Source organism: Leucoraja erinacea, chromosome 11, assembly GCF_028641065.1.
Source record: "Leucoraja erinacea ecotype New England chromosome 11, Leri_hhj_1, whole genome shotgun sequence".
Lineage (NCBI taxonomy): Eukaryota > Metazoa > Chordata > Chondrichthyes > Rajiformes > Rajidae > Leucoraja > Leucoraja erinaceus.
In genome coordinates, this window is record NC_073387.1 from 14794538 (window position 1) to 14820975 (window position 26438).

The following is a 26438-nucleotide window of genomic DNA, read 5'->3' on the forward strand; positions in this document are numbered from 1 at the left end:
AGGTATTCGATTTATAGACAAGAAAGCCATTTGTTGAACAGTTGAACTTGCAAGCTCGCCACACAGACATTTAGTGGGTTAGCCTTGTCGGCAAGGTGGTACGATCTCGTTCACAGAATCAGATCTTGCGTTAGACTCTTCCATCACAATTCCAAGGTCTACATTAGTCCAGAACATAGTCGCAGTGACATACAGGTGAGAATCGCAGATCCCATAATAGCCTCAATCTCATTACTGTCTACGATCCTTTCTCAGCTAATGAATCGGTGCATTTTTCTTGTTGAACACTTGGCAAAGTATTCTTTTACAGATGCATCCTGCAGAAAGCATTTTATTGGGATGCCTCACAACATGGTACAGGAACAGCTCCATTCAAGACCGCAAGAAATTGCTGAGAATTGTGGACGCAGCCCAGGCTATCTCACAAACCAACCTCCCTTCCACTGACTCCCTTCCAACTGACACTTCATGCTGCCTCGGCAAGGCTACCAGCATAATCAAGGACGAGCCTCACCCCGGTCACTCCCTCTTCTCCCCTTTCCCATCGGGCAAGAGGTAAAGAACTGTCAAAACACATACCATCAGATTCTGAGTTAGTTTCTTTCCAGCTCTAATCAGGCAACTGAACCATCGATTGGAGAGCAGTTCTGAGCTACTATCGACCTCATTGAAGACCCTTGGACTATCTTTAATCAAACTTTACCGATATACCCTATTGATGAGCATTGGTGGCTGAGGAAATACAGACGATCTTGGCAAAATTGAGTTAGGTGACATTACAATCATTCTTATTGAGATAGACTCCCAGTCAATTCCTTACAAAACATTTTTTAAATTGTCGCTACCCTTCCATTATACAGGGAATATAAGCATTTCAAAAGAGAGTCTAACACTGATGAACACTGTGAAGAGAAGGCAAATGTGTTACCTCTATGGGAGCAATCTTGTTTTCAATCGATTGGACATTTTCCTTTGAAACAGCCAGCTGTGTCTCTTTCTCAGTCAGCTGCTGCTGGATTTCTTGGGCCTTTTCCTTGTTTTGCTTCAGGTACTTGAGCTCCACCTGGTACTCTCGGACATTCTGCGACTGCTTCAGGCGGACCTGACGAAGTGAATCTAGAGCCTTAATGTACCTGGAGTGAAACAGCAAATTTACATTCTTCATCACACCAATCGGGTTAACAGAGGTCAATGGACTATCCATAAGATTCTCTTCAGTGAATGAAAATTCCATTTTGTTATTTAAGTGCTATAAGGTCTCAATATATTAAGTCATAGAACAATTCTCACAAGCTCCATAGTAGATTCTATGGCAATATGTCCTTTTGCTTTTACATGATTGCATTTGCATAGCAGGGTGTGCTATTAGATTAAGATATAGATATCCATTTATTGTCACTATACATGTACAGTGAAACTGAAAGCTGCTCGTACTCAGTGCATACATACAATTTTACACAAAAAACAAGAAACAGAAAAACAAAACAGAAGGGAGATGGGGGGGGGGGGGAATAGGTGCACAAATTCTACGGCGCTACATACATATATACATATATACAGATGGAAGTCCGTGTTGGGCGGTGTAGTCAGTGCATGTGTGGATTTGAATTTATGGTAGATATAATTCTCGGGAAGCAGCTATTCCTGAGTCTGTTTGTCCTGGATTTGATGCACCTATAGCGCCTTCCAGAGGGCAGCCGGTCGAACAGTCCAAACGCAGGAGGGGAGCTGTCTTTGGTGATCTTCTTTGCCCTGCTAAGGCAGCGGGAGGGGTAGATGTCCATCAGGGAGGGGAGAGGGCACCAATGATCCTCTGCGCTGTCCTGGTTACCCTCTGAAGCCTCTCCCTGTCTGCCATGGTGCAGCTGCCATACCATGCTGTAATGCAGTATGTCAGCAGGCTCTCGATGGACGAGCGGTAGTCATAGCTCATGGATTGTACAATCTTGTGCAATGTTTGTTGCTATACAGGCGCCTTTAAATTTTAGAGATACAGCACAGAAACAAGCCCTTCGGCTCACCGAGTCGCGCCGACCAGTGATCACCCTGTACACCAGCACTATCCTACGCATTAGTGACAAGTTAACCAAAGCCAATTAACCTACAAACCTGTACAGGTTTGGAGTGTGGAAGGAATCTGCAGTAGCTGGAGAAAACCCATGCGGTTACGGGGAGAACGTACAAACTCCAGACAAACAGCACCCTTAGGTCAGGTTCGAGCCCAGGTGTCTGGCACTGTAAGGTAGCGCCTCTATCACTGCGCCATCTTCTATGGCACTTCCTCAAGATTGAATGAGACTCACTCCCTATCTGCTTCTGTGGGTACTGAGGTCTTCTTCTTCTTGCGTATGGCGTGCACAGCCTAAAGTTGGAGGACAACTTGTTCTATTTAATCTTATTTGACTGTGCACGCCGGGTGGATTGCATTAGTCAAAACAGGGTGGACCACGTGAAGGTTGCAATCTTCCACCCCGGTACTGAGGTGAATGACATGGGATTCAGACTCTGCCACAAGCAGGGCAGGAGATGCTTGCTGGAATGGATAGCTCGGGAGATGTGCACGTCGACTGTCATTTGTATTGGTTTCTTGGGGTTCACAATGTTTGGATGTTCTCTCAATATCTCAAATGTTCCTTCTCCACTTTGACTGGTCAGGGGTCTAGCATTCAGCAGGGATGCTGTAATTTTTTCGTATATCCGTCTAAGAAGCAGTTTCTATCTATCTGGAGAGAGACCATGTTGTATGAATGAGATGGTCAGCCACAAGAAGCAAATTGAGTGTAATGGGATTTCAATGGAATGATGTGTAATTTATAGTAAAAAAGGTTAAACAGGACATGGTGGAATTATTGCAGTCAACTGGATTCATGATTTTTCTTGGGAGTTCCTGGATGTGTTTCTTGTACTAACGGAGTCACTTCCAAATCCTTGATGTTTCTATAATTCTTCTCATCTCCACATACAGGACCTGTGGACAATGCAAGCCATTCTTACAGGTCAAACTTTGCTTCTTTTAAGATCAGCTTTGATATTTTTTAGAGAGTTTTCTTTAAAGTTTTTTTAGAAATGCAGCTTGGAAACAGGCCCTTCGGCACGAGTTTACGCCGACCATCGATCCACCCATTCACACTCGTTCTGTTATCCCATTTTTGCACCCACTCCCTACATATTGTGGCCAAATTTACAGAGGCCAGTTAACCTACAAGCCTGCACATCTTTGGGGTTAGGGAGGAAACCAGAGCACCTGTTGCTCAAAGGATATCTACAGGAGACAGACAATTAAGTCACAAAGCTCATTGCTGGGATTGCAAATCAGGTCATAATCACGCCCCACTCTGGACCACAATTTCCTCATCTATCTGTCAGCCTCATTAACTCCCATCCATTTCTCCTTTGCCCCGGTCCCGAGACTCAATCTCATCTACAACCTACAGTCTTCTTCTGACCTACAACACTCATCGATCTAGATCCCCTCCACCCACTAATTACCTATCAACTTTGCAATAGCGAGTGCACAAATGTCAAGCCTTTTAGCAAGTTAATTTTCAAGACTTGGAGCATGGTGCAGAGCAGAATATTGAAGCAGAGTCCCGAGGGAGGAAAGAATTGTATTGGTGGCCTGCTGTGCATTACAATGCATTTCCAGGTAAAGAGTTTCTCTACTCATCCCTTTGCCATTGGGAGGAAGAGCAGCCATTTATAGTGGCAGTGGCTGAGACAGCTGACAGAAATTAACTCTCCCTTCAAAGCAGGGCCAAAACGGCCTTGTTCAGGAATCACATGCCCATCTACCTTGGCCCAGTTGAAGAAAGACCTTCCTCAGAGGCTCTCTGCACACAAGTAGTCTGAAGCTTGCTCTTTACTCCCGCTGTGTATGTTCACCGTCTGCAACTTCAGAGGTTGTACATATGATGGTACATTGTTTCACAAGTGTTCAATCCTATCTGTTGCTGGAATTTGGAATTCCTTTGGGTGAATGGTTTGAAGCAGTGCTAAGATGGACGCACGTACGCATGCACACACACACACCTCTGTTCTTGCTATTGAGGGAGTGCAGCGTAGATTTACTAGGTTAATTCCCGGGATGGCGGGACTGTCATATGCTGAGAGAATGGAGCAGCTGGGCTTGCACACTGAAGTTTAGAAGGATGAGAGGATATCTCATTGAGACATATAAGATTGTTAAGAGCTTGGACACGCTAAAGACAGGAAACATGTTCCCGATGTTGGGGGAGTCCAGAACCAGGGGCCACAGTTTAAGAATAAGGAGTAAGCCATTTAGAATGTAGATGAGGAAACACTTTTTCTCACTGAGAGTGGTGAGTCTGTGGAATTCTCTGCCTCAGCGGGCAGTAGAGGCAGGTTCTCTGGATGCTTTCAAGAGAGAGCTAGATAGGGCTCTTAAATATAGCGGTCAGGGGATATGGGGAGAAGGCAGGAACAGGGTACAGATTGGGGATGATCAGCCATGATCACATTGAGTGGTGCTGCTGGCTCAAAGGGCCGAATGGCCTACTCCTGCACCTATTGTCTATTGTTAATAATTCAGTGTTAATGACGGCTAACAGTGTAAACATAGAGTAGGAAGTTAACTTCATAGTCAGACAGCAGGGAACCACACTGACCATTAGGCATCCATTTGGACTAATTTCATTATATTCTCCTCACATTCCCACCTCTCTGCCCTTCTTGCACATATCTAAACACTAGGGGCAATTTATGGTGCCCAATCAACCCACCGACCTGCACGTCTTTGAGACATGGGAGGAAACAAGAGCACTGGAAGAAATTCAGGTAGTCACAAGGAGAAGTGCAAAGTCAATGCACAGATCAGCTGAGATCAGGATTGATCCTGGGTCACTGGAGATGTGAGATAGCAGCTCTGCAAACTCTTGTCATTGACCTGACTTCTCAAAACATTTCTGGTTGTTCACCTTTTGTTACCTTGATATCATCCAAAAATCTATCACCAAATCCCAGGTAACCATGAATGCTGCTCCTACTCACCTACATTGACTCCAAGTTATCAAACATTTTTAAATCTCTCCATGGCCTTGTCCTTCATTAACTCTGATGTCAAATTATGATGTTTCATTGGGAATTTTTCTCATGCTAGAGATGCAAATAACGTGAAGTAACCCTATACACGCCACAATGCCCGTATTGTCCTGCATTCTAGACATTTCACAGCATTAATATATTTGGTATGTATGGCTCGGATCATGGAAATAAGTGTCGCATTCTGAGAAATGGAAAGATATCTCACCTCGTTGCTGAGAAAATCTCATCAAATTTCTGCTTCAGAGCTTTCCCTTCACTCAGAGGCCAATTTGAATCCTCTTGATGACAGAATATGACGTTATTTAACACGGCTTTCGAAACACCCAGGGCACTGATCATCTCACGATCCATCTCTGCACATTTTGAACTCAAACTGACCTTCTCGCCGTGCCTTGAAAAAGAAACGCAAATGTTTTTAATGACTTTTGTCAATCGTCTTCCTTTGTTGAGCACAATTTTCTCTCAACCCCCTCCTCCCCAAAAAGAACGGAACTTAATTCCACATTTCTTTCACTATCCAGCATTCAGGATCATGCATGCGATAGAAGCTTTTCACTGTATCTCAGTACATGTGACAATACGCTAAACTCACAACTCCATATTTACGCAAAATTATGGAAAATTATTACCTCGGCATTATCACAATGCTGCCTGAAAGAACTTGCACACATTTTCAATGTTTCAATATTTAACGCTTTTCAAGTGGACTGCGCAGACAATTAGAAGCTTTGGAGATTGCAAGATGATGAAAGAAATGCCTCCTAAATGCAAGTATCTCTTTTCTTCCAATGAGCCCGGTCTCTGGTTCATAACCCCGTCACATTCTTTCAGGTATCAAATAATTCACGAGCAACATCTCTCACACAGAATACTTTCCTTGCTGAGTTGGACTCACTTCATTCGTGTAATCACCCCTTCCAAGGTTTTGAATTCAGTCTTTTTTCCCTTCTGAGTGCAAAGCATTGACCTCTGCACAGCCACCATTCCGCCATTCACATCTCGAAACTGGAGACGGATTTGGGCCCGCACGTCAGTTTCATTGGCAACCTTTATCGAAAACAAACATGCTTATTTCCTGACCTCATTTATTGCAAATCTTAACAATGCAAGTTGGTGATTAATCTCACACTTGTTTAAAACACACGTTTTCATCTCCCATTTGCATCATTGCAAAGAATAACACTGGTGGGCTGAAGGTTTCGAGCATTTCTCCCTTGCGATGGAAACTTTGCTACTGTTCTTGAATTCATAACAACCATAACCTATCATAGAAAACAATGTAAAAACAAGGACTGCAGGCAGATACATAACCCGTTGAGTTACTCCAGCACTGTATGTCTATCTTTTGCAGAAAATAATGTGGCTAACATGTAAAAATAAGCTGCCGTTATAAATCATATATAGTTCTATTAGCCATACAATATTTAGATCTTCTATCAACCCAAAATCAACTATATAGAAAACAAAAGATCTGCATTCACAAATAAATTTCAAGTTTAAATTTGTGCAGCAATTAATTCAAAAACAGTAATATTACGATTTCATGTAAAAGTTCAAGTGCAAAATTTGTCATTTTATTTAGGCCGGTTGTAAAAGGATGAAGATAAATGAATTAGGGGAGCACAGTTGCACAGCTGATAGAGCCATCATCTCTCAGTGCCAAAGACCTGGGTTTGATCCTGATCTCGGGTACTGTCTGTGTGAAGTTTGCATATTCTCTGTGACCATGGGGGTTTCTTCTGGGTGCCCCAGTTCCCCTTCTTCAGACCCAGAAGATCTCAACTCGAAACGTCACCTATTCCTTTTCTCCAGAGATGCTGCCTGACCCACTGAAATGGACATTTGTTTCCACTAATCTTTCGTTCTTCACCTATACATGGGACTAGCTCCATTAACCAACTAAGTTGACATGGATGAGTTGGTCCGACGGACCTTTTTCCATGCAGTATCATTCTCTGATTCCATGAGATAATCTTAAACGCAAGACATGCAAAAAAAAATCTTGTAAGCACACAACAGCATGCGTCAGAATAAGACCGTTTGAAATTGCCACTGGACAATTTGAAACAACCATTTTGGTCACAAATATAATGTGCAACTTGATAAATCTGCCCTACCTTTGGATCATGCACAAATGTTTGTCCTTTGGTTCCAGGAGGAAAGTCACCTGTACAAATGTACTTTAAGCACTCAATTATAGTCTGCAACACAAAGATTGAATATAAATAAAATAAAATTGATTATCACATTAAATTCTATATCATGAAAATGGTTCAAAAACTCCAAGAACACTTAATAAATTAGTTAATGTTCCAATCGTAGGCTTATCCTCTTGAAGGTTAGATTGCATGGGATCCACGAAAAGCTCGCCAATGGAAACAGGAAAGGCTTCATGGAAAGCAGCAGAAGGTGGTGGTGCAAAGTTGTTTCTCGGGCTGGAGGCCTGTGACTGGTGGTGCGTCTCAGGGGATTGGTGCTGGGCCCATTGCTTTTTGTGGTTTTTATCAATGATTTAGATGAGAATATAAAATACATTACTAGCAAGTTTGCAGATGACACAAAAGCAGTTGGTATCGTAGAGGGTTATCGAAGATGGTTATCAAACATCACAGTAAGATCTTGATCAGCTGGGCTAGTCTGCCAGCGAATGGCTAATGGAGTTCAATACAGATAAGTGTGAGATGTTGCATATTGGAAAGTCAAACCAGGGCAGGACCTTCACAGTGAATGGCAGGGCTCGAAAAAGGTCAATGAAGGAAAAATCTTCTTGACCACCTTATCTACTAGTGACACCACTTTCAGAGAACTATGTACCTATAACTCTTAGATTCCTCTGCCCTACCATTCTGCCACTATCTTTCCCATATTCCCATCAGCTCTCTTCCTCCCATGTGATTTAACCCTCATGTACACACTAGGGGCAATTTACAGGGTCAATTATCCGATGAACCTTTGGAACCTGTAATATCCATGTACCTGTCCAAATGTTTCTTAAACGTTAAGATAGCACGTACCCCGATCTCCCTCTTTGGTTGGTTTATCTGGTCGCTGTCAGTTATTTTGAGTAGTTTAAATTGCTAGGATTCCAAATACAGAACTCACCGTTTTACCTGCACCATTCGGTCCCACCAGAACGGTCAACGGAGTGTTGAAGGTGATAATTTGTTTATTCTTGTCATCTATCCCAAAACTCCTCACACCCAGAATGCTCATTTTCTCAATTTTGGACATCTTCGCAGTTCTTCAATCTTTAATTGCTTTCAATCTAATAAACCTAGAAGGAGAAATAATTTTCAGTTAACTATGTTTTGAAATCTCAATTCTCAGCCCACGTTCATTTTTTACCATCAAATGGTGTTATGTCAAAGCACGCATTCTTCAGACTTCTGAGGTGTCTAATGAGGACAATGTGTGAACTGTAGTTTCCTGTGCAGATGGGTACGTGCTGGCTGACAGGGCAGGCAGGGTGGTAGAGTACAGTCTTTCACAGTCCACTTCTTTCACAGTCTACACAGGATCTCGTTCTGCTCCCTATGCATGGCCTCAAGTCCTCAATATCATCCTGAAACTTCCTTCTCCATAAGAATCACCTGGGATGCTGCACTTATTCATGGACTTTGAATACTTCATTGAATCTTTTCCTCTGACTGCCTGATACTCATTTTTCATGGCAGAGTTCACAATGAAGTATGTACTTCAGGAGTCAAGTGTTGGGTATATTAATGGTGAGATATGTCCCATGTAGCTGATTACATAGAAACATAGAAATTAGGTGCAGGAGTAGGCCATTCGGCCCTTCGAGCCTGCACCGCCATTCAATATGATCATGGCTGATCATATAACTCAGTATCCCGTACCTGCCTTCTCTCCATACCCCCTGATCCCCTTAGCCACAAGGGCCGCATCCAACTCCCTCTTAAATATAGCCAATGAACTGGCCTCAACTGCCCTCTGTGGCAGAGAGTTCCAGAGATTCACCATTCTCTGTGTGAAAAAAGTTCTTCTCATCTCGGTTTTAAAGGATTTCCCCCTTATCCTTAAGCTGTGACCCCTTGTCCTGGACTTCCCCAACATCAGGAACAATCTTCCTGCATCTAGCCTGTCCAACCCCCTAAGAATTTTGTAAGTTTCTATAAGATCCCCTCTCAATATCCTAAATTCTAGAGAGTATAAACCAAGTCTATCCAGTCTTTCTTCACAAGACAGTCCTGACATCCCAGGAATCAGTCTGGTATGCAACACAATTCAATACAACTAGGCCAGAACACTAGGCATATTGGTCTGGGAGAGGACAATGGCGATGCAGGGTTAATGGGCCCTTTCAACAAACTTGGTGAGTTTTGCAAATAAAGCATTCTCCAGTGCTCTAAGTCGGCACTGCCTGAACGTCAATACTGAAGCCACAGCAAAGTCTATTACCCCTTATTTCTAATTGTATGAACAGAAGGATTAAGAGGTTGTAGGAAGGAACTGCAAATGCTGGTTTACACCGAAGATAGACACAAAATACTGGAGTAACTCAGCGGGACAGGCAGTTTCTCTTGTGGGAAGTAATTGGTGACATTTTGGGTCGATATCCTTCTTCAGACTGTCAGTGGCACAGACTCGGTGGTCCAAAGGTGGCCTGTTTCCACACTCTGTCTCCAAAAGTCTCTAAAAAAATTGAAATAAATATTTTATCAGCCCTTTAAAAGTCATGAGAGATTTGACAGAGTTGTTCAAACAGTAAAGTAATAACTCCTTCCAGTGTCAGAAGAGTCAACAATTCAAAGACACAAGCTTAAGGTCGCTGACAAAACAAGGATCACATTGCTCAGCATCCATGACTTGGAAACAGATTCAACAATAATGTTCAAAATGGAATTAAATAGCTCAAGCGAACAAATATGCATTTCTTAGGAAATAGTAGTAGGATAGATTGGACAGCTCTTTCAATAAGATGAGCCGGGCATATGGACTAAATAGCCTGAGTAAAAAATAAAACGCTGGATGAACTCAGGTCAGGCAGCATCTCTGGAGGGAATGAGCAGGCAACATTTTGAGTCAGGATCTTTCTTTATGCTCAAACTAAATCACCTCCTCGTCAGCTGTACTGCATAATAATCCAAACTCTCCTTCACTATGAAAACATTTTCTGTTAACTTCTTCACATTCTAAAATGCCAAGATTGTTTATGTTTACGATGATTGCTATTTTATTCTACCATAAGTTCATAAAGCATCAGAGCAGAATTAGGCCATGTGGCCCATCAGCCCCCCCCCCCCCCCCCCCCCCACACAATCAGTAGTCCAAAACAGCATTTGCCATTAAAATCCTGGAAATTTTAATCTAAAATTGAGAATAGATAATCCCAATTTAGTTACTTTGACACACACACACCCCTGATTAACGCTGATGGGGACTTTGACAGTTACATGTCAGGGAGAGTTGAAGACTTTTCGTTGTTTGAGTTGGTTATTATCTGAAACTTGTCAAGTGGGATCGTGACCATTATTTGTCATCCCAAGCCTGTGTATTGTATGATTTTGCTGAATGGAGTCACGGGCTAGATCGTCAGCAATATTTGTACGTTCCCCCCATGACCTGCGTGGCTTTTTGGTTTTCTCCCACACTCCAAAGACGTACAGGTTTGTAGGTTAATTGGCTTGGTATGAATGTACATTTGGCCCTAGTGTGTGTAGGACAGTGTTAATGTGGAGGGATCGCTGGCCGGTGCAGTCGGTGGGCCGAGGGCCTGTTTCCGCTCTGTATCTCGAATACTAACACTAATCCTGTTAATAACTATACTTTGTAGTTTTCTCATCTGAAAAATTTGGTATTTAAAGCCTCTATTTCCAATTTTATTTTTTCAAGAATTTATTACAAATCTTTATTCGGTTCATTTTCATGACAGAAAATGCTAATTTTATTGTAAATATGAACTACCTGTGCGTATGAATTGCTTTTGGATTAATATCTTAACAGGAATGCTGGGAACAGTGGCCTTTTTAGGCCTCGTTCTTTTTTGCTTATTTTCAGTGTTCTGAAGATTCCCAGTTGCACCTTTTTCAAATGCAACGATTCATTTATAGAGTCATGCAGCATGGCACCAGGACATTTGGCCCATCGCGTCCATACCGTACAGAGGGCTGGTTTCCAGCACTTGCCTTTAGTCTTTAATGCAAAGGTGATTCAAAAGATCATGAGAACATCTCATAATTAAGGTTCCATTCAAGGCAATGCCCCATGAATTTCCACTGCACTCTCTCTAGAGCTATCACATCTTTTCTGCAGCGTGCTGTTCAAGAACTGCACGCAGACCTCGAGCTGAGATCAGACCAATGCTTTATAAAGTTGGAGTAGAATCTTGTTGCTCTTGTATTCACAGCCCTAACTAATATAGGTCAGTCTTCCACATGCCCTCTTAACCACATTATCTACCCACACTATCCACTTCAAAGATATTCAAACTTGTGTGGACAGCTTGGACCGACGACCTGCTTCCCATGTTGTGCACCAGGGCCCCTCTGTTCCTAACCGCTCCCTTGGACCCTGCCATTCATGGTATATGTTCTGGCCTCATCAGTACTCCCAAAATGAGTCACCTCACATTCATCAGGATTAAACACTATCTGCCATTTCTCAATTTCACCAGCATGTAGATGCAACTGTGGCCTAAGACTAGCCTCACCCTGTTCACAGCTTCACCAATCTTAGTGTCATCTGTGATCTTGCTGATCGTGCCATCAAACCAAAATGAATAACAATACCCTTCAATAAAATATGACAATGTGCCTTTTAATCACATATGATTTTTTTTCTATTACAAGTCTCAAATTGTGGAGTGACAGAGGCAAATAAATGAATAGAAACATAGAAATTAGGTGCAGGAGTAGGCCATTCGGCCCTTCGAGCCTGCACCGCCATTCAATATGATCATGGCTGATCATCCAACTCAGTATCCCGTACCTGCCTTCTCTCCATACCCCCTGATCCCCTTAGCCACAAGGGCCACATCTAACTCCCTCTTAAATATAGCCAATGAACTGGCCTCAACTACCCTCTGTGGCAGAGAGTTCCAGAGATTCACCACTCTCTGTGTGAAAAAAGTTCTTCTCATCTCGGTTTTAAAGGATTCCCCCCTTATACAATACAATACAATACAATACCTTTATTTGTCATTTGAACCTCACATTATCCTTAAGCTGTGACCCCTTGTCCTGGACTTCCCTAACATCGGGAACAATCTTCCTGCATCTAGCCTGTCCAACCCCTTAAGAATTTTGTAAGTTTCTATAAGATCCCCTCTCAATCTACTAAATTCTAGAGAGTATAAACCAAGTCTATCCAGTCTTTCTTCATAAGACAGTCCTGACATCCCAGGAATCAGTCTGGTGAATCGTCTCTGCACTCCCTCTATGGCAATAATGTCCTTCCTCAGATTTGGAGACCAAAACTGTACACAATACTCCAGGTGTGGTCTCACCAAGACCCTGTACAACTGCAGTAGAACCCCCCTGCTCCTATACTCAAATCCTTTTGCAATGAAAGCTAACATACCATTCGCTTTTTTTTACTGCCTGCTGCACCTGCATGCTTACCTTCAATGACTGGTGTACCATGACACCCAGGTCTCTCTGCATCTCCCCCTTTCCCAATCGGCCACCATTTAGATAATAGTCTGCTTTCCTGTTTTTGCCACCAAAATGGATAACCTCACATTTATCCACATTATACTGCATCTGCCAAACATTTGCCCACTCACCCAGCCTATCCAAGTCACCTTGCAGTCTCCTAGCATCCTCCTCGCAACTAACACTGCCCCCCAGCTTAGTGTCATCCGCAAACTTGGAGATATTGCCTTCAATTCCCTCATCCAGATCATTAATATATATTGTAAATAGCTGGGGTCCCAGCACTGAGCCTTGCGGTACCCCCACTAGTCACTGCCTGCCATTGTGAAAAGGACCCGTTTACTCCTACTCTTTGCTTCCTGTCCAGCCAGTTCTCTATCCACATCAATACTGAACCCCCAATGCCTTGTGCTTTAAGTTTGTATACTAATCTGTTTGTAATCTGTATAGTTTGTATACTATACTAAAATGATGGGTCCCAAACATTATGGAGGGTACTGTACATCCATGTCCAAATTGTGCATACAATAGCATTCTAGCATTGATCCCTGTGGAACGCATTCAATCGCAAAAACAACCCTCTATCATTAACTTGTCTGTACTATTGTCAAGGCAATTCTCAATCCAATTAGCCAATTTGCCTCGAATCTCATGGGCCCTAACATCTTGGATCAGTGTTCCGTCAGACCTTGTCCAAGTCTATGTAAACCACTCACATCGATTACACTGCCCTCATCAGTACACTTTATTATCCATTTAAATGCCATTAGATGGGTCCGGCAAGATCTGCGCTCGACAAACCCATAGCGCCATCTCATGTGCCTTTCCAAGTGATCATTAATCCTGGCCCTCAGAGTTGTTTCCAAGTCTACGACCAATGCTAGGTTATTGGGTCTGTAATTTCAAGACATTTCACTGGAGCCCTTCTTGAAAATTGGGGGGGGGGGGGGGGGGGGGGGGGGGCAGATTAGCCATACTCCTGTCTTCTGATACTACACTTATGACCGGTGCAGATGTAAACATATCAGTCAGAGCCCCAGCAATCTTACATAGCACCATAGGATAAACCGCGCCTGGCTCTGGGGAATCTATCCACCATCAAGAATGTCTCGTCTATATATTTATGGGAACTTGCTATACAATGGGCCAAATGGCCTAATTCTACTCCTTTCACTTATGATCTTATGAATTTCATCTTCTCAACCTCCCCCTGAATTCTTCAACCACAAAGTCCGTTTCTTTGAGAATACCAATGAAAAGTATTCACTTTAGACCTTTCCTATACCTTCTAGCTTTCTTCCATCACTCTCTCCAGCAGTGCATTCCAATACTCACCACCCACTGGTATAGACGTCTAAAGGGTCCCAACCTGAAACATCACCTATCCTTGTTCTCCAGCGATGCGGTCTGACCCGCTGAGTTAATCCAGCACTTTGTATCTTTTATTTTCCTCAACGAGCCTCTGCAGTTCCTTGTTTCTACCTTCTGGCTACATAGTTAGATTACCTCCATGGTCTCTGACTAGTCCTACTAATTCCCTGGTTATTTGTTTGTCCTTATTATGCCTCTATAACATCTTGGAATTTATTTTGATCTTGTCTGCCAGTGACATTTTGTGCCCCTCTCTGCCCTTCTGAGCATCTCTCAACACTTTTTACACACTTGACGTCCTTCCCTGTCTTCAGCTTTCCATACTGCCAGTTGTTTCCCTTTTTCTGTATTCAATTCTAAATATCATTTGATGTCTGGGATGTCATAGGCTTTTTACCCTTGTATAGCAGTTAAATATGTATAACAACAGATTGCATCTGAATGATACTGAGTGACAATGCTTCGGCATTTGGAAGGTGCTACTATGTCAGTTTTAAGTTCCTACTATCCATCTTGTATTGAAGTTTCTAAACCTATCCTCAATTTCCACATTCTCTTTACACTTAAATTCTTAACATTTTGATATGCAATGAAGTTTAATGTCCTCTTCTCCCTCCACCAACTAACTCAGTTACTAAATAAATAACTTAATTCTTGGAATTCCGTTTCAAGCTATGCAGTGAGTTTACACTGAAGAATTGAGCTGTTGTGTTTGAGGAGGGGAAATTTTCAGATCTCACAATAGTTAAAATGCTGCTCTCTGTGACTGAGTTAGTTGGGGAAAGTGTGTCGCCGGGGCAAAACGTGAAAATGCCCCGTGCACGGCTGTGAAATAAGTCATTGCAACACATTGTGCTGAGGTTATCACATAGAAACATAGAAATTAGGTGCAGGAGTAGGCCATTCGGCCCTTCGAGCCTGCACCGCCATTCAATATGATCATGGCTGATCATCCAACTCAGTATCCCGTACCTGCCTTCTCTCCATACCCCCTGATCCCCTTAGCCACAAGGGCCACATCTAACTCCCTCTTAAATATAGCCAATGAACTGGCCTCAACTACCCTCTGTGGCAGAGAGTTCCAGAGATTCACCACTCTCTGTGTGAAAAAAAAGTTCTTCTCATCTCGGTTTTAAAGGATTTCCCCTTTATCTTTAAGCTGTGACCCCTTGTCCTGGACTTCACTAACATCGGGAACAATCTTCCTGCATCTAGCCTGTCCAACCCCTTAAGAATTTTGTAAGTTTCTATAAGATTCCCTCTCAATCTTCTAAATTCTAGAGAGTATAAACCAAGTCTATCCAGTCTTTCTTCATAAGACAGTCCTGACATCCCAGGAATCAGTCTGGCGAACCGTCTCTGCACTCCCTCTATGGCAATAATGTCCTTCCTCAGATTTGGAGACCAAAACTGTACGCAATACTCCAGGTGTGGTCTCACCAAGACCCTGTACAACTGCAGTAGAACCTCTCTGCTCCTATACTCAAATCCTTTTGCAATGAAAGCTAACATACCATTCGCTTTCTTTACTGCCTGCTGCACCTGCATGCCTACCTTCAATGACTGGTGTACCATGACACCCAGGTCTCGCTGCATCTCCCCCTTTCCCAATCGGCCACCATTTAGATAATAGTCTGCTTTCCTGTTTTTGCCACCAAAATGGATAACCTCACATTTATCCACATATCCACATGTAGGATGCCGTTTTGTTGCACCAGGGGTAAACCCAAGGGTTCCCGATGCTGGAGGAATTATAATCGAGCTCAAAGGTTCCCTTGCGTTCGCCAGAGCCATTTCCTTGCTAAGAAATAAAACTAAGTGAACTCAAGCAATTTTGAAGGCCATTACATTTCTGCTGCTGACCAGGCAATGTGGCAACTAGTTTACACTTTCCCACCCTGAGTTGGTTGCAGATCTGAATGTTTTGTGGGGGAATGCAGAATTCTGTTGTTATTCTTCTGAGCAGCACATTGATAATGAGGGTTTACGAGAATGATCCCAGAAATGATTGGGTTAACATATGACGAGCGTTTGAAGGTACTGGGCCTGTACTGAACTTTAGAAGGGTGAGGGGACCCCTCATTGAAAAGTACAGAATAGTGAAACGCCTGGATATAGTGAATGTGGAGAGGTTGTTTCCACTTGAGGGGACAGTCTAAGAGACCGTAGCCTCAGAATAAAAGGACGTACCTTTAGAAAGGAGATGAGGAGAAATTTCTTTACTTGCAGGGTGGTGAATCTGTGGATTTCATTGTCAAAGACAGTCGTGGAGTCAAATTCATTGGATATTTTTAAGGCGGAGATTCTGGCAATGGAGTAGGCTCAAGAGGGAAAGGGAATGGGAAGGGTAGTTTCATGGTTTCAAGGAGCAGAATTAGGCTATTCGGCCCATCAAGTCTACTCCACCATTCAATCATGGCTGATCTATCTCTCCCTCCCAACCCCATTCTCCTACCTTCTCCCCACAACAGTAGCCACAAGACCCTTGTCACCACATGTAAAATGTTCATTAAAATGTACAATAGCGTCTCCAGCAGTTAAACTTGGTTTGTCCCCTAGAAACATAAACTCCTGCTGACGTTGTAAATGAGTACTATTCATGCAATAATTTCCTGTCTTACCAAACTGCATTTAAACAGACCTAAGAGTTTCATTTAATGCTTCTACCATTTTTAAATATATTCCTTGCCAAAATGTGAGGTTTTTTTTTTTATAAATATTTTTTTTATTAGAGGCATCTGCATATCATAGTACAAACCAATATAAACTTTGTTTAACGGTTACATATTAAATATCCAGGATTCCAGGGACCCAGTTACCAAAGTAGCTGGGATCCTCCTTTATCGGTTACATATTAACATTGCCTCTAATAATTTATTTATTTATAGATAGGAAAAAGAAGGAAAGAAAGAAATTAGAAAAGTAGAATAAACTATCAATAATACAACTTAGGAGATAGGTCCGTAGGTCAGAGAACATAACTATTCATCCAATCCTGGATTCAGGTTTCAGTCCGGCCTCCGCGCCGGTCCAATCCTTCAAATAATCTATAAATGGAGACCATATTCTAGTAAATATTTCTGGTTTGTCAATTAAGACAAATCTATTTTTTTCCAAATGTAAAGTCTCCGACATCTCCATAATCCACATCTTGATTGTGGGGGTTGCTGGGTTTTTCAAAAATGTTAATATTAATTTTTCCCCCAATTATTATACTGTAATCAAGGAAATTTCTTTGGTTTCTTGTAAGTTTTAGATATTGGTCTGATATGCCCAATATTATTAATTTAGGATCGGGATCCAGTTGGATATTAACAACTACAGAGATTATTTAAAAAATATCCATCCAGTAATTTTTAATTTTTATACAAAAAATGTGAGTTTTCTTAGCAAGATTAATACCATCCCTTACTTATTTCCCATTTTGGTACCTTTAAAGGTACCGTGTGGGTCTAAAGTTATTTCAAGGACAGTGCGGCAAAGAAGTACTTAGTGGATGTCAAATACTTTGGGCTAACAGGGTTCCCACTTAACTTTTTTTCCCTGGTGCCAGCCGGGCAACCGTGGCAGCTTTTTAGGTTGCCAAATTACAGTTTAGGTGTTCATTTAAGATGGCTTGCATGACGCATGCGATAATGTGCTCGGACGAAGTGCATAGTCACCAGTCAGAATTATGCTCAATGAAGCATTCACATATTATTTCTGCTTCAAATAAAGTCACAAACTAGACATATTCACCAATCAAGACATGATATATATCCTCCCGGCTTTGGAACTCTTTATCCAAAACTGCCATTGCGACGTCAACCGCCTCAACTTCTCCACTCCCCTGTCTCACTACAATCTCCCCCCCCTGAACGCACTGCCATCGAATCACTCCGCAACAACCCAGATTGGGTTATCAAACCAGCCGACAAGGGAGGTGCCGTGGTAGTCAGGCGCCTCGATCTCTACAAAGCTGAGACCACGCGCAAACTCTCGGACACCTCCTCCTACTTACCCCTGGACCATGACCCCACTGACGAGCACCAGGACACCATCTCTAGCACCATCACCGACTTCATCAACTCCCACGCCCTGCCCGACCGAGCCTCCAACCTCATCGTTCCCCAGCCCCCGCACTGCCCGTTTTTACCTTCTCCCCAAAATCCACAAACCTGACTGTCCCGGTAGACCCATTGTCTCTGCCTGTTCGTGCCCCACCGAACTCATCTCCACATACCTTGACTCCATCGTATCCCCCTTGGTTAAATCCCTTCCCACCTATGTTCAAGACACCTCAGACACTCTCCGCCGCCTCCGCGCATTCCATTCTCTAGGCCATACCAATGACTCTTGGAGCAGAATTAGGCCAATCGACCCAACAAGATGAATATTCCAGATATTACCTGACCTGCTGAGAGCTGAGCATTTAATGTTTTATTTCAAATTTACGGCATTCACCCGCTTTAATTTTTTCCTTTGCTTGCAATGCATTATAATAATAATAATAATAATAATAATCTTTATTTATATAGCACTTTTCAACAAAACCAGTATTTGAACCAAAGTGCTTTACAGAGATTAATTAAATTAATTGAACAGATCAAATGTCAATAAATCCATACAAAACAAAAAAGGGAAAAAAGACACAGAACAGTACACTATAGAAATCAACATGAAACGTCCCCCCACAGCAGAATTCACTGTGAGGGAAGGCACTAAAAATATCCAGTTCTCCCCCTCATAGTCCACCCGAGGTCGGGGTCTATATGTGGCCTCCTCAGCCAACTCGATGTTCTCAGGCCATCTGCCGCGAAGCTGGATCATCGGCGTCGGGTGAACATTCTTCAGCGGCCTGGACTGAAGCGGCCGCTTCCTCCCTGAAGACTGCAATGTCCAAAGTTCTCAGGCCGCGCTGGCCGGACCTCTGACACTGGCGAACTCGGACACCAGGCCCCGCGGTGTTGAAATCCAGTGCCGCCCGCCCGCGGCTGGACGCTCTGCAGCCGCAGCTCAGCGAAGTTGCAGTCGGCGTTCCCAGTGCCCCGGAGTTGTGCGATGAATGAATTCATCGCACAACTCCTTGGAGGAGAGAATTCAAAAGAGAAGAAATTCCTATTCCTCATCTGAAATGGGCAACCATGAAATTCTGTGAACTCCACTAGGGGAAACATCCACCGGGTGGCGCCGTCAGCGACGGCAGTCTCGACAACAGTCTGTCTGCCTTTTCGTTTTTTATTTTTTATTTTTTGTGTATTTTAAAAGATTGTGTTAATGTTCTCTGGTTTGTTTATGTCAGGGGTGGTCAGGGGAAACTTTTTTGCAATCTCTTACCTTTTCGGAGATGCGATTGTTTTTTCGGATCGTATCTCCGGCCGCTCTGTGGCCTAACATCATGGAGCTGGCGGCCCTTGCTCGGGACTGACTTTGAGCCCCCCCATCGGAGCCTGCAATCCCTTGTCTGGGATCAACAGCGGCCTGTGGATATCACCATCGAGGAGCTCGCAGTTTTGGGTAAAGACCGATGTCGGGAAGCTCCAAATGATGCAGAAAGTTTCGACCAGGCTCGACCCGGGGTCAGATCACCCGGCGCGGGGGTACCCCAATGCATGAGCCTGATCGCCCCAACCGCCGGCTAAGGGAGCCAAGATCACCCCGTCAACGGTAGGCTCGAGGACTCCGACAGCGGGAGAATAAAGAAAGGAAGAGATTGAACTTTATTTTCGTCTTCCATCATAGTGAGGAATGTGGAGGCCTCACTGTGGTGTATGTTCATGTTAAAATATATTTTGTGTGTTTTGTTGCTTTTTCTTGGTATGACTGTATGGCAAATCAAATTCCTCATATGTTGCAAAACATACTTGGCTAATACAGTATGATTATGATTATTAAGAAAGATCTGCAGAATCAGGGCTCGAAATTAGTGGTTGCCCGGGTGCCATTGACCACTCAAAGCGCCGCCGGGCAACCTAAACACCGAGTCATTTTGCCCGGCTTGGCAATCAGATACTGGTTTGTACCGAAGATAGACACAAAAAACTGGAGTAACTCCGCGGGTCAGGCAGCATCTCTGGAGAAACGGAACGCGACGTTTTGTATCGGCGGTGACGGCTGTATTGTGTGGGAAAGATACTAGGTACGGGGTGAGGAAGGGTAGGAGCTAATGACGGGCCCTGAACAGCGGCAGCAGCGGCCGCGACAGTGGCTCCGTTCCCTCCTTCTCTCGCACCCCGCCCGCCCTGATAGCGGCCACTGCTTGCAAACCCGCTAACGGCGCTTTAAAAACATACCCCCCCCCGCCCGCCGAGGCAGGGAGGAGGGAGGGAGGGGCCTCGGCATGCGGGAGGGTGTTTTTAAAGCACTGTTAGTGGGTTTGCAGTCTGACATCCCCTGTGCTCCCCCATCCATCCCGTACTAATCCACGCATTCATCCCGTACTGACCCACCCTCCATTTACCCTGCACCTTCCCCTCATTCATACTGTAGTGATCTCCCATTCATCCTGCAGACCCTCCGATCCACACTGTACTGACCCCCCCCCCCCCCCCATTCATCCTGCGCTGATCTCCCTCCCCCCCATCCAACCTGTACTGATCCTCCCATTCAAGAAGAATGGGGGGAACAGTCTGAAGAAGGGTCTCGACCCGAAACGTTGCCTATTTCCTTCGCTCCATAGATTAGGTATGTTACAAAACCTACCTGAATCGTGTCTGAGTATCTGCCCCACCCCGTGTGCGCAATTCTGGCGCTGTTTAGAGGGGGCGGGTTTAAAACGCGATTTTTACTAGGCTGTTGCAATCGAAAATGTTCAGCCTAGTAAATCATTAACGGAAAATCGCTGGAAGACCCCGTCGCAAAAGGTATTATTAGTTTTTTATGGCCTTGTATAATAGTTATAGTAGTTTAAAAATCACTCTCTCAACCCGCAACCTCTCGCAGCCCCAGGGTTTTATAAAGCAAACAATTAAAGGTATGTACCTTATTTTTACATTAAAAGGGGCTTCTTAAGAACCCTGTATATAAAGTTTTCTATAGCGAATAGTTCATTTTGGGCTCTTTATATCCCGCAGTATTTTTCTGGGCATTTGAGGGCACAAATCCAGCGCAATGTGAACGTTCTAAACCAGCGCGTTCACAGGAACCCACTAGAAAGCCGATTTAAATTGACTTTAATTTACAGCAATTGAACACTAAATTCCTTCCATTTGGCCTATAAATTGATGTAAATGAGATTTAAAAATCATGTTTTATTGTGAATTATTTGTGAATATTATTTGGACACTTAGGCTATTTAAAAATGTTAATCATTTATTAAAAAATTGATAGATGTTTAGGTCTAGTAATTGAAGTTTGAAATTAGCTACAATTGGGTAACTAACTAATTATATGCTTTAATTTCAGGTCCTCCAAGTAAGATTATTTTATATTTGTTTCAGAATGGTTCAATCTATGATAACTGAAAATTTCATTCAGTTCTCTTAATTTTTAAGAAGGTTATGGGGTTTTGACTGTCCTCGATCACAGCTTTTTTGTTATGTCCATAGAAAATCAATAGGGAACAAGATGCTAATTTCCGAGTACGAAAATGGCCATAACTTTTTTATTACTTGAGATATGAAAGTGAATTAGGTGTCAAATTAAACTTATTGTTATGCTTTATCTGATGGGATAAATTGCAACTTGATTTTTTAAATCTCAAAATTTTGTAACATTGCTACATAGATGCCGCCTCACCCGCTGAGTTTCTCCAGCACTTTTGTCTACCCCATCCATCCCGTACTGAACCCCCCCATTCAACACCACTGACATCCCCCGTGCTCTCCCCTCACAATTTTACCTACTCAAACCAACACATACTAATTCACCTGCCTCAATCCATCCATTCTGCACCGACTGCCTTCTAACCCCCGCCCTCCACCTCCCCGCCCCGCCATGTATCCACCCCGCACTGATTCACACACACACACACACCCGTTCCTGACCATATTGTCCTGGAACGGGTTCGCTCATTGACTATGCGAACATTGACTGTGTTTTATAACGGAATGCAATCAATTGTGTTTTAATTCACCAATGTTATTATTTGTTTTAATCCATAAATTGTGAACACGTGAAACATTAAAACCGCAGTGTTTGATTGTCACTGCTGCCGTTGACACGTTATAGGGGGGTTGCACGTAAGGTCACTGGGACATAGGGCTTGACGCACGGAACCGCTCAATCCATCTGGAGGACATCCGTAACTTCCGGTATATGTTATTAATGCAAGAAACGCGTACTTTCCTACCTGTTAAAAACCGCCAAAATGTTGAATTTTTGCGCTGAAAAAAGTTGTGGGTCGGGGTAACTGTGAGAGACATGTACCCAACTTTAGAATTCCAAAAGTGAAGCGAAATGAAGGTAAAGAGAAGCGAGAGCTGAAGGGAGAACAGCAGCTGAAGTGCTTGGCGCACATATCGGAATTGAAAATATTGGGAATTATCGCGTTTGCTCACTGCATTTCTTCAACTAAGGCATTATTTGTGTTTTTTCTTGATTCCTTTGATATCTTAAAAGTCTCAGAAGTGATAAATCTGGCTGTAAAATTTTCTTCAGGTGCGTTTTCATTTTGTATGTAAAAACCCACTTGAGAACCATGGGCGATTAAAAAAATTTACAGCCAGATTTATCACTTCTAAAACTTTTTAGATGCCAATGGAATCAAGAAAAAACACAAATAATGCCTTAGTTGATGAAATGCAGTGAGCAAACGGCCAATGTTCGCTAAGCACTCTGTCTGTTGTTGTCCCTTCATCTCTCACTTCTATCTACCGTCATTTCTCCTCACTTATGGAATTCTGAAGTAGGCTAAATGTCTCACACGCTTATCCTGATTTCCATAATTATTTATAGCGCAAAAATTGACAATTTCGGCGGGTTTTAACGGGCCCGCTACGCTGGAAACAATGGTAAGTGCTTACCTGCAGTTCAACGCGTGTACTCCATTTAGAGTAGCGTAGCAACAGCACAGGTCATGGGTCATGACCCCACTGCTGTGAAACCGCCGCATTTCAGAATTAATTTTAACGGCAAATCAATGCTCTTAATCTGGAGTATCAGTTCTGTAGTTATTTCATGAGCAACATTCACAACTATACGTACGCATATATGTTACCATGGTCCAGGATTTATTGACACAGGTTGATCATACGGTGAATAATCCAACCACATTTTTGTTTGGAAGTGGAAAGAACTAATAGAAATTGCATTAATTGCAATGTGTAAAAAGAGTTGAGATACAGTATTATAATGTTGCTGCATGTCATTGTGGGATATATCATGTCTTGATTGGTGAATATGTTTAGTTTGTGACTTTATTTGAAGCAGAAATAATATGCGAATGCTTCATTGAGTATAATTCCGACTGGTAACTACGCACTTCGTCCGAGCACATTATCGCACGCGTCATGCAAGCCGTCTTAAATGACCACCTACACTGTCATTTGGCAACCTAAAAAGCTGCTAAGGTTGCCCGGCTGGCAACAGGGAAAAAAAGTTAATCGAGAGCCCTGTAGATGCTGGTGAAATTGAAGGTAGACACAAAATGCCGAAAGGTCTGAATGACAATAAAGGAGTCTAAGTCTAAGAAACTCAGCAGGTGAGAAGGAATTGGCGACGTTACGGGTTGTGGCCCTTCTTCAGGTTAATAAGCAATAAATTAATATTAATTAATTGATTAAAAGATTAATTTTAAAACATATGATTACTATGATTATGATCCACAGATTCCAATAAACGTGGGTACATTACAGCCAACACATCCTCTTCCATTGCAGCTAGTTTTTCCAACACGCTAGTTTACAGACAGACAGATAGAGGGGACATCCCCCTTTGGGCATTTTATTTTTGCTTGGTGGTCCTCCCCCACACCACAGATAGAATTTATATTCAGTTCCTCCCTCACTTCCTTTGATATTTATAACCACGTGACTGCACAAACTTTTCGCGCGTACTGCTCTACGGAGCCCAAAATGTGAGTCCCTGCAGAACCGTTGTTACCAAAGATCCTATATTTGCTATAAGATCTTTGGTTGTTACCCTTAAAACCGGCCCTTCCAACACCGAATACATGGGAGCTTCTCTTTAAAACAACCAGGCTGTGGTCTGATCAACTACCAACAAGTTCTAGTCAATTTCAAACTTAGAAAATGTCCTTAAATGCATGCAGGAAGTCATTGCATGCCCGAGGCACAAATACAGACGGTTTGTTTTATTGTGAAGGAGGGAGGGGGTGAGGTGGGGTGGTGGTTCTTGGCGAATTTCGGTCATTTCGTACAATTACAAGTGAAAATAACAAAACATTTTGACAACTGGAGAAACATGAGGCCCTGGGTATAAATGGTGCATTCCCTGCTAAAAGCGGAATGGTAGCGGTTAAAGGAATATAATCAGAACCTGGGGTAGGGTGGATAATAAAACGGAGTGGCGATACGTTGTGTGAAATATATTAGGAGGTGGGGAAAGGAAAGGCTCCAACTTACACAGGTAATGAGACGCAAACGTCAGCCCTGAAACATCAGCACTTCCTGGGATGGAACGCTGGCGCCCAACTGATACACATGTCCTCCCCGCGCATGCGCTGTCGGCTCCACAGACCCGGGAAAGAGGGCGGGACCTCCAATCTGTCAATCAAAGTGTAATCCAGGGACCCGCCAGCTTTGTCTTTTCTCGTCAAGGTTGCTGCAGCCGTTGTCCCATACACTTCACTGTGGCTCAGTAGCTTTTATTGTTTCAATAATTTTTTGTTAATTAATCGGTTTAGAAATCTTATATAAATGCAGGTTTGGATATAAATGACCATCACTGACAGTTTCTTCCCAGCTGTTATCAGACCAATGAATCATCCTTCCACAACCAGAGCTCAGTGCTGAAATACAATCTACCTCGTTGATGACTCTCGGACTATCCTTGATCGGACCTGTCTGGCTGTACCGTGCACTAAACGTTATTCCCTTATCATGTATCTAATCTATACACTGGCTCGATTGTCTTTCTGCTGACTGGTTAGCACGCAATAAAAGCTTTTCATTGTACATGTGACAATAAACTAAACTCATAAAACTATTATGCATTAAGAAATGCCTTCAAATTCAAGTTGCCCGAGATTGTTCCAGTTCTCAGGCGAGTTTACTTTGAGGGCATTTATTTTATCATCTAATCATGGCGTGAAGAAGTTCAAAATAGGTTTTTAGTCTGGTATTAGCTACATTATTTAATATTTAATATTTAATATATTTAAATATTATTATATACACATATATACACATGCAATATATATATGTGTGTATATATGAGGGAAAATATACAAAATGCTGGTGTAACTCAGCAGATCAGGCAGCATCTCTGGAAAACATGGATAGGTGATGTTTCGGGTACAGCTTGTACATATATATATATATATATATATATATATATATATATATATATAATATATGCATATGTATACATATAATTTTCTCAAAAGAAGTGAAATAGATGATCTTTCGCGTTGAGAGCCTTCTTCAGACTATGTAGTCTGAAGAAGGCTCCAATGGAAGGCACCAATGGAATTGGTGACTTTTCGGGTCGAGAACCTTCTTCAGACTATGTACTCGGTTCTCGACCCAAAAAGTCACCAATTCCATTTCTCCTGAGATGCTGTCTAACCCACTGAGTCTCTCTAAGACTTGAGTAGATTAATGACAGATGGATCTTGGGGTCCAGGTCCATATCTTCCTGAAAGTGGCAACACAAATTGAGTGGTCAAGAAAACATGGTATACTTACTTTCATCAATTAGGGCATTAGGCATAAGAATCCAGTACTTTATATGACTTTGGTTAAGCCACAGTTAGAGTATAATGTGCAGTTCTGGTCAGCCCATTACAGGAAGGGTGTGGTGCCATTGGAGATGGTATAGAAGAGGTTTACCAGAATTCTGCCTAGAAGCAGAGGTTGGACAAATTTGTATTGCTTTCTCTGGCGTATCGGAGGCTGAGGAGACATGACCCAATTATCTAAAATCCTGAGATGCATTAATAAGGGTAGACAGTCAAAATGTTTCTCCCAGGGCGGAAATGTCAAAGACCAGTATAGCTTTAGAAACATAGAAACATAGAAATTAGGTGCAGGAGTAGGCCATTCGGCCCTTCGAGCCTGCACCGCCATTCAATATGATCATGGCTGATCATCCAACTCAGTATCCCGTACCTGCCTTCTCTCCATACCCCCTGATCCCCATAGCCACAAGGGCCACATCTAACTCCCTCTTAAATATAGCCAATGAACTGGCTTCATCTACCCTCTGTGGCAGAGAGTTCCAGAGATTCACCACTCTCTGTGTGAAAAAAGTTCTTCTCATCTCGGTTTTAAACGATTTCCCCCTTATCCTTAA

At 42.8% G+C, this 26438-nt stretch overlaps 1 protein-coding gene across 1 annotated transcript in view; it reads right to left on the minus strand.

Annotated features, from left to right (window-relative positions):
* The window catches only part of rad50 (RAD50 homolog, double strand break repair protein), a 147461-nt gene extending 122763 nt beyond the window's left edge, over positions 1-24698 (minus strand). The window contains exons 1-6 of the mRNA XM_055642696.1: positions 24548-24698; positions 8164-8335; positions 7179-7262; positions 5957-6108; positions 5267-5452; positions 929-1133 (exon numbers count right to left, since the gene is read on the minus strand). Coding sequence (XP_055498671.1) covers positions 929-1133; positions 5267-5452; positions 5957-6108; positions 7179-7262; positions 8164-8292 — 756 coding nt within the window. The 5' untranslated portion in view covers positions 8293-8335; positions 24548-24698. The remainder of the gene's footprint in view (positions 1-928; positions 1134-5266; positions 5453-5956; positions 6109-7178; positions 7263-8163; positions 8336-24547) is intronic.
* Between the last annotated feature and the right edge of the window lie 1740 nt (positions 24699-26438).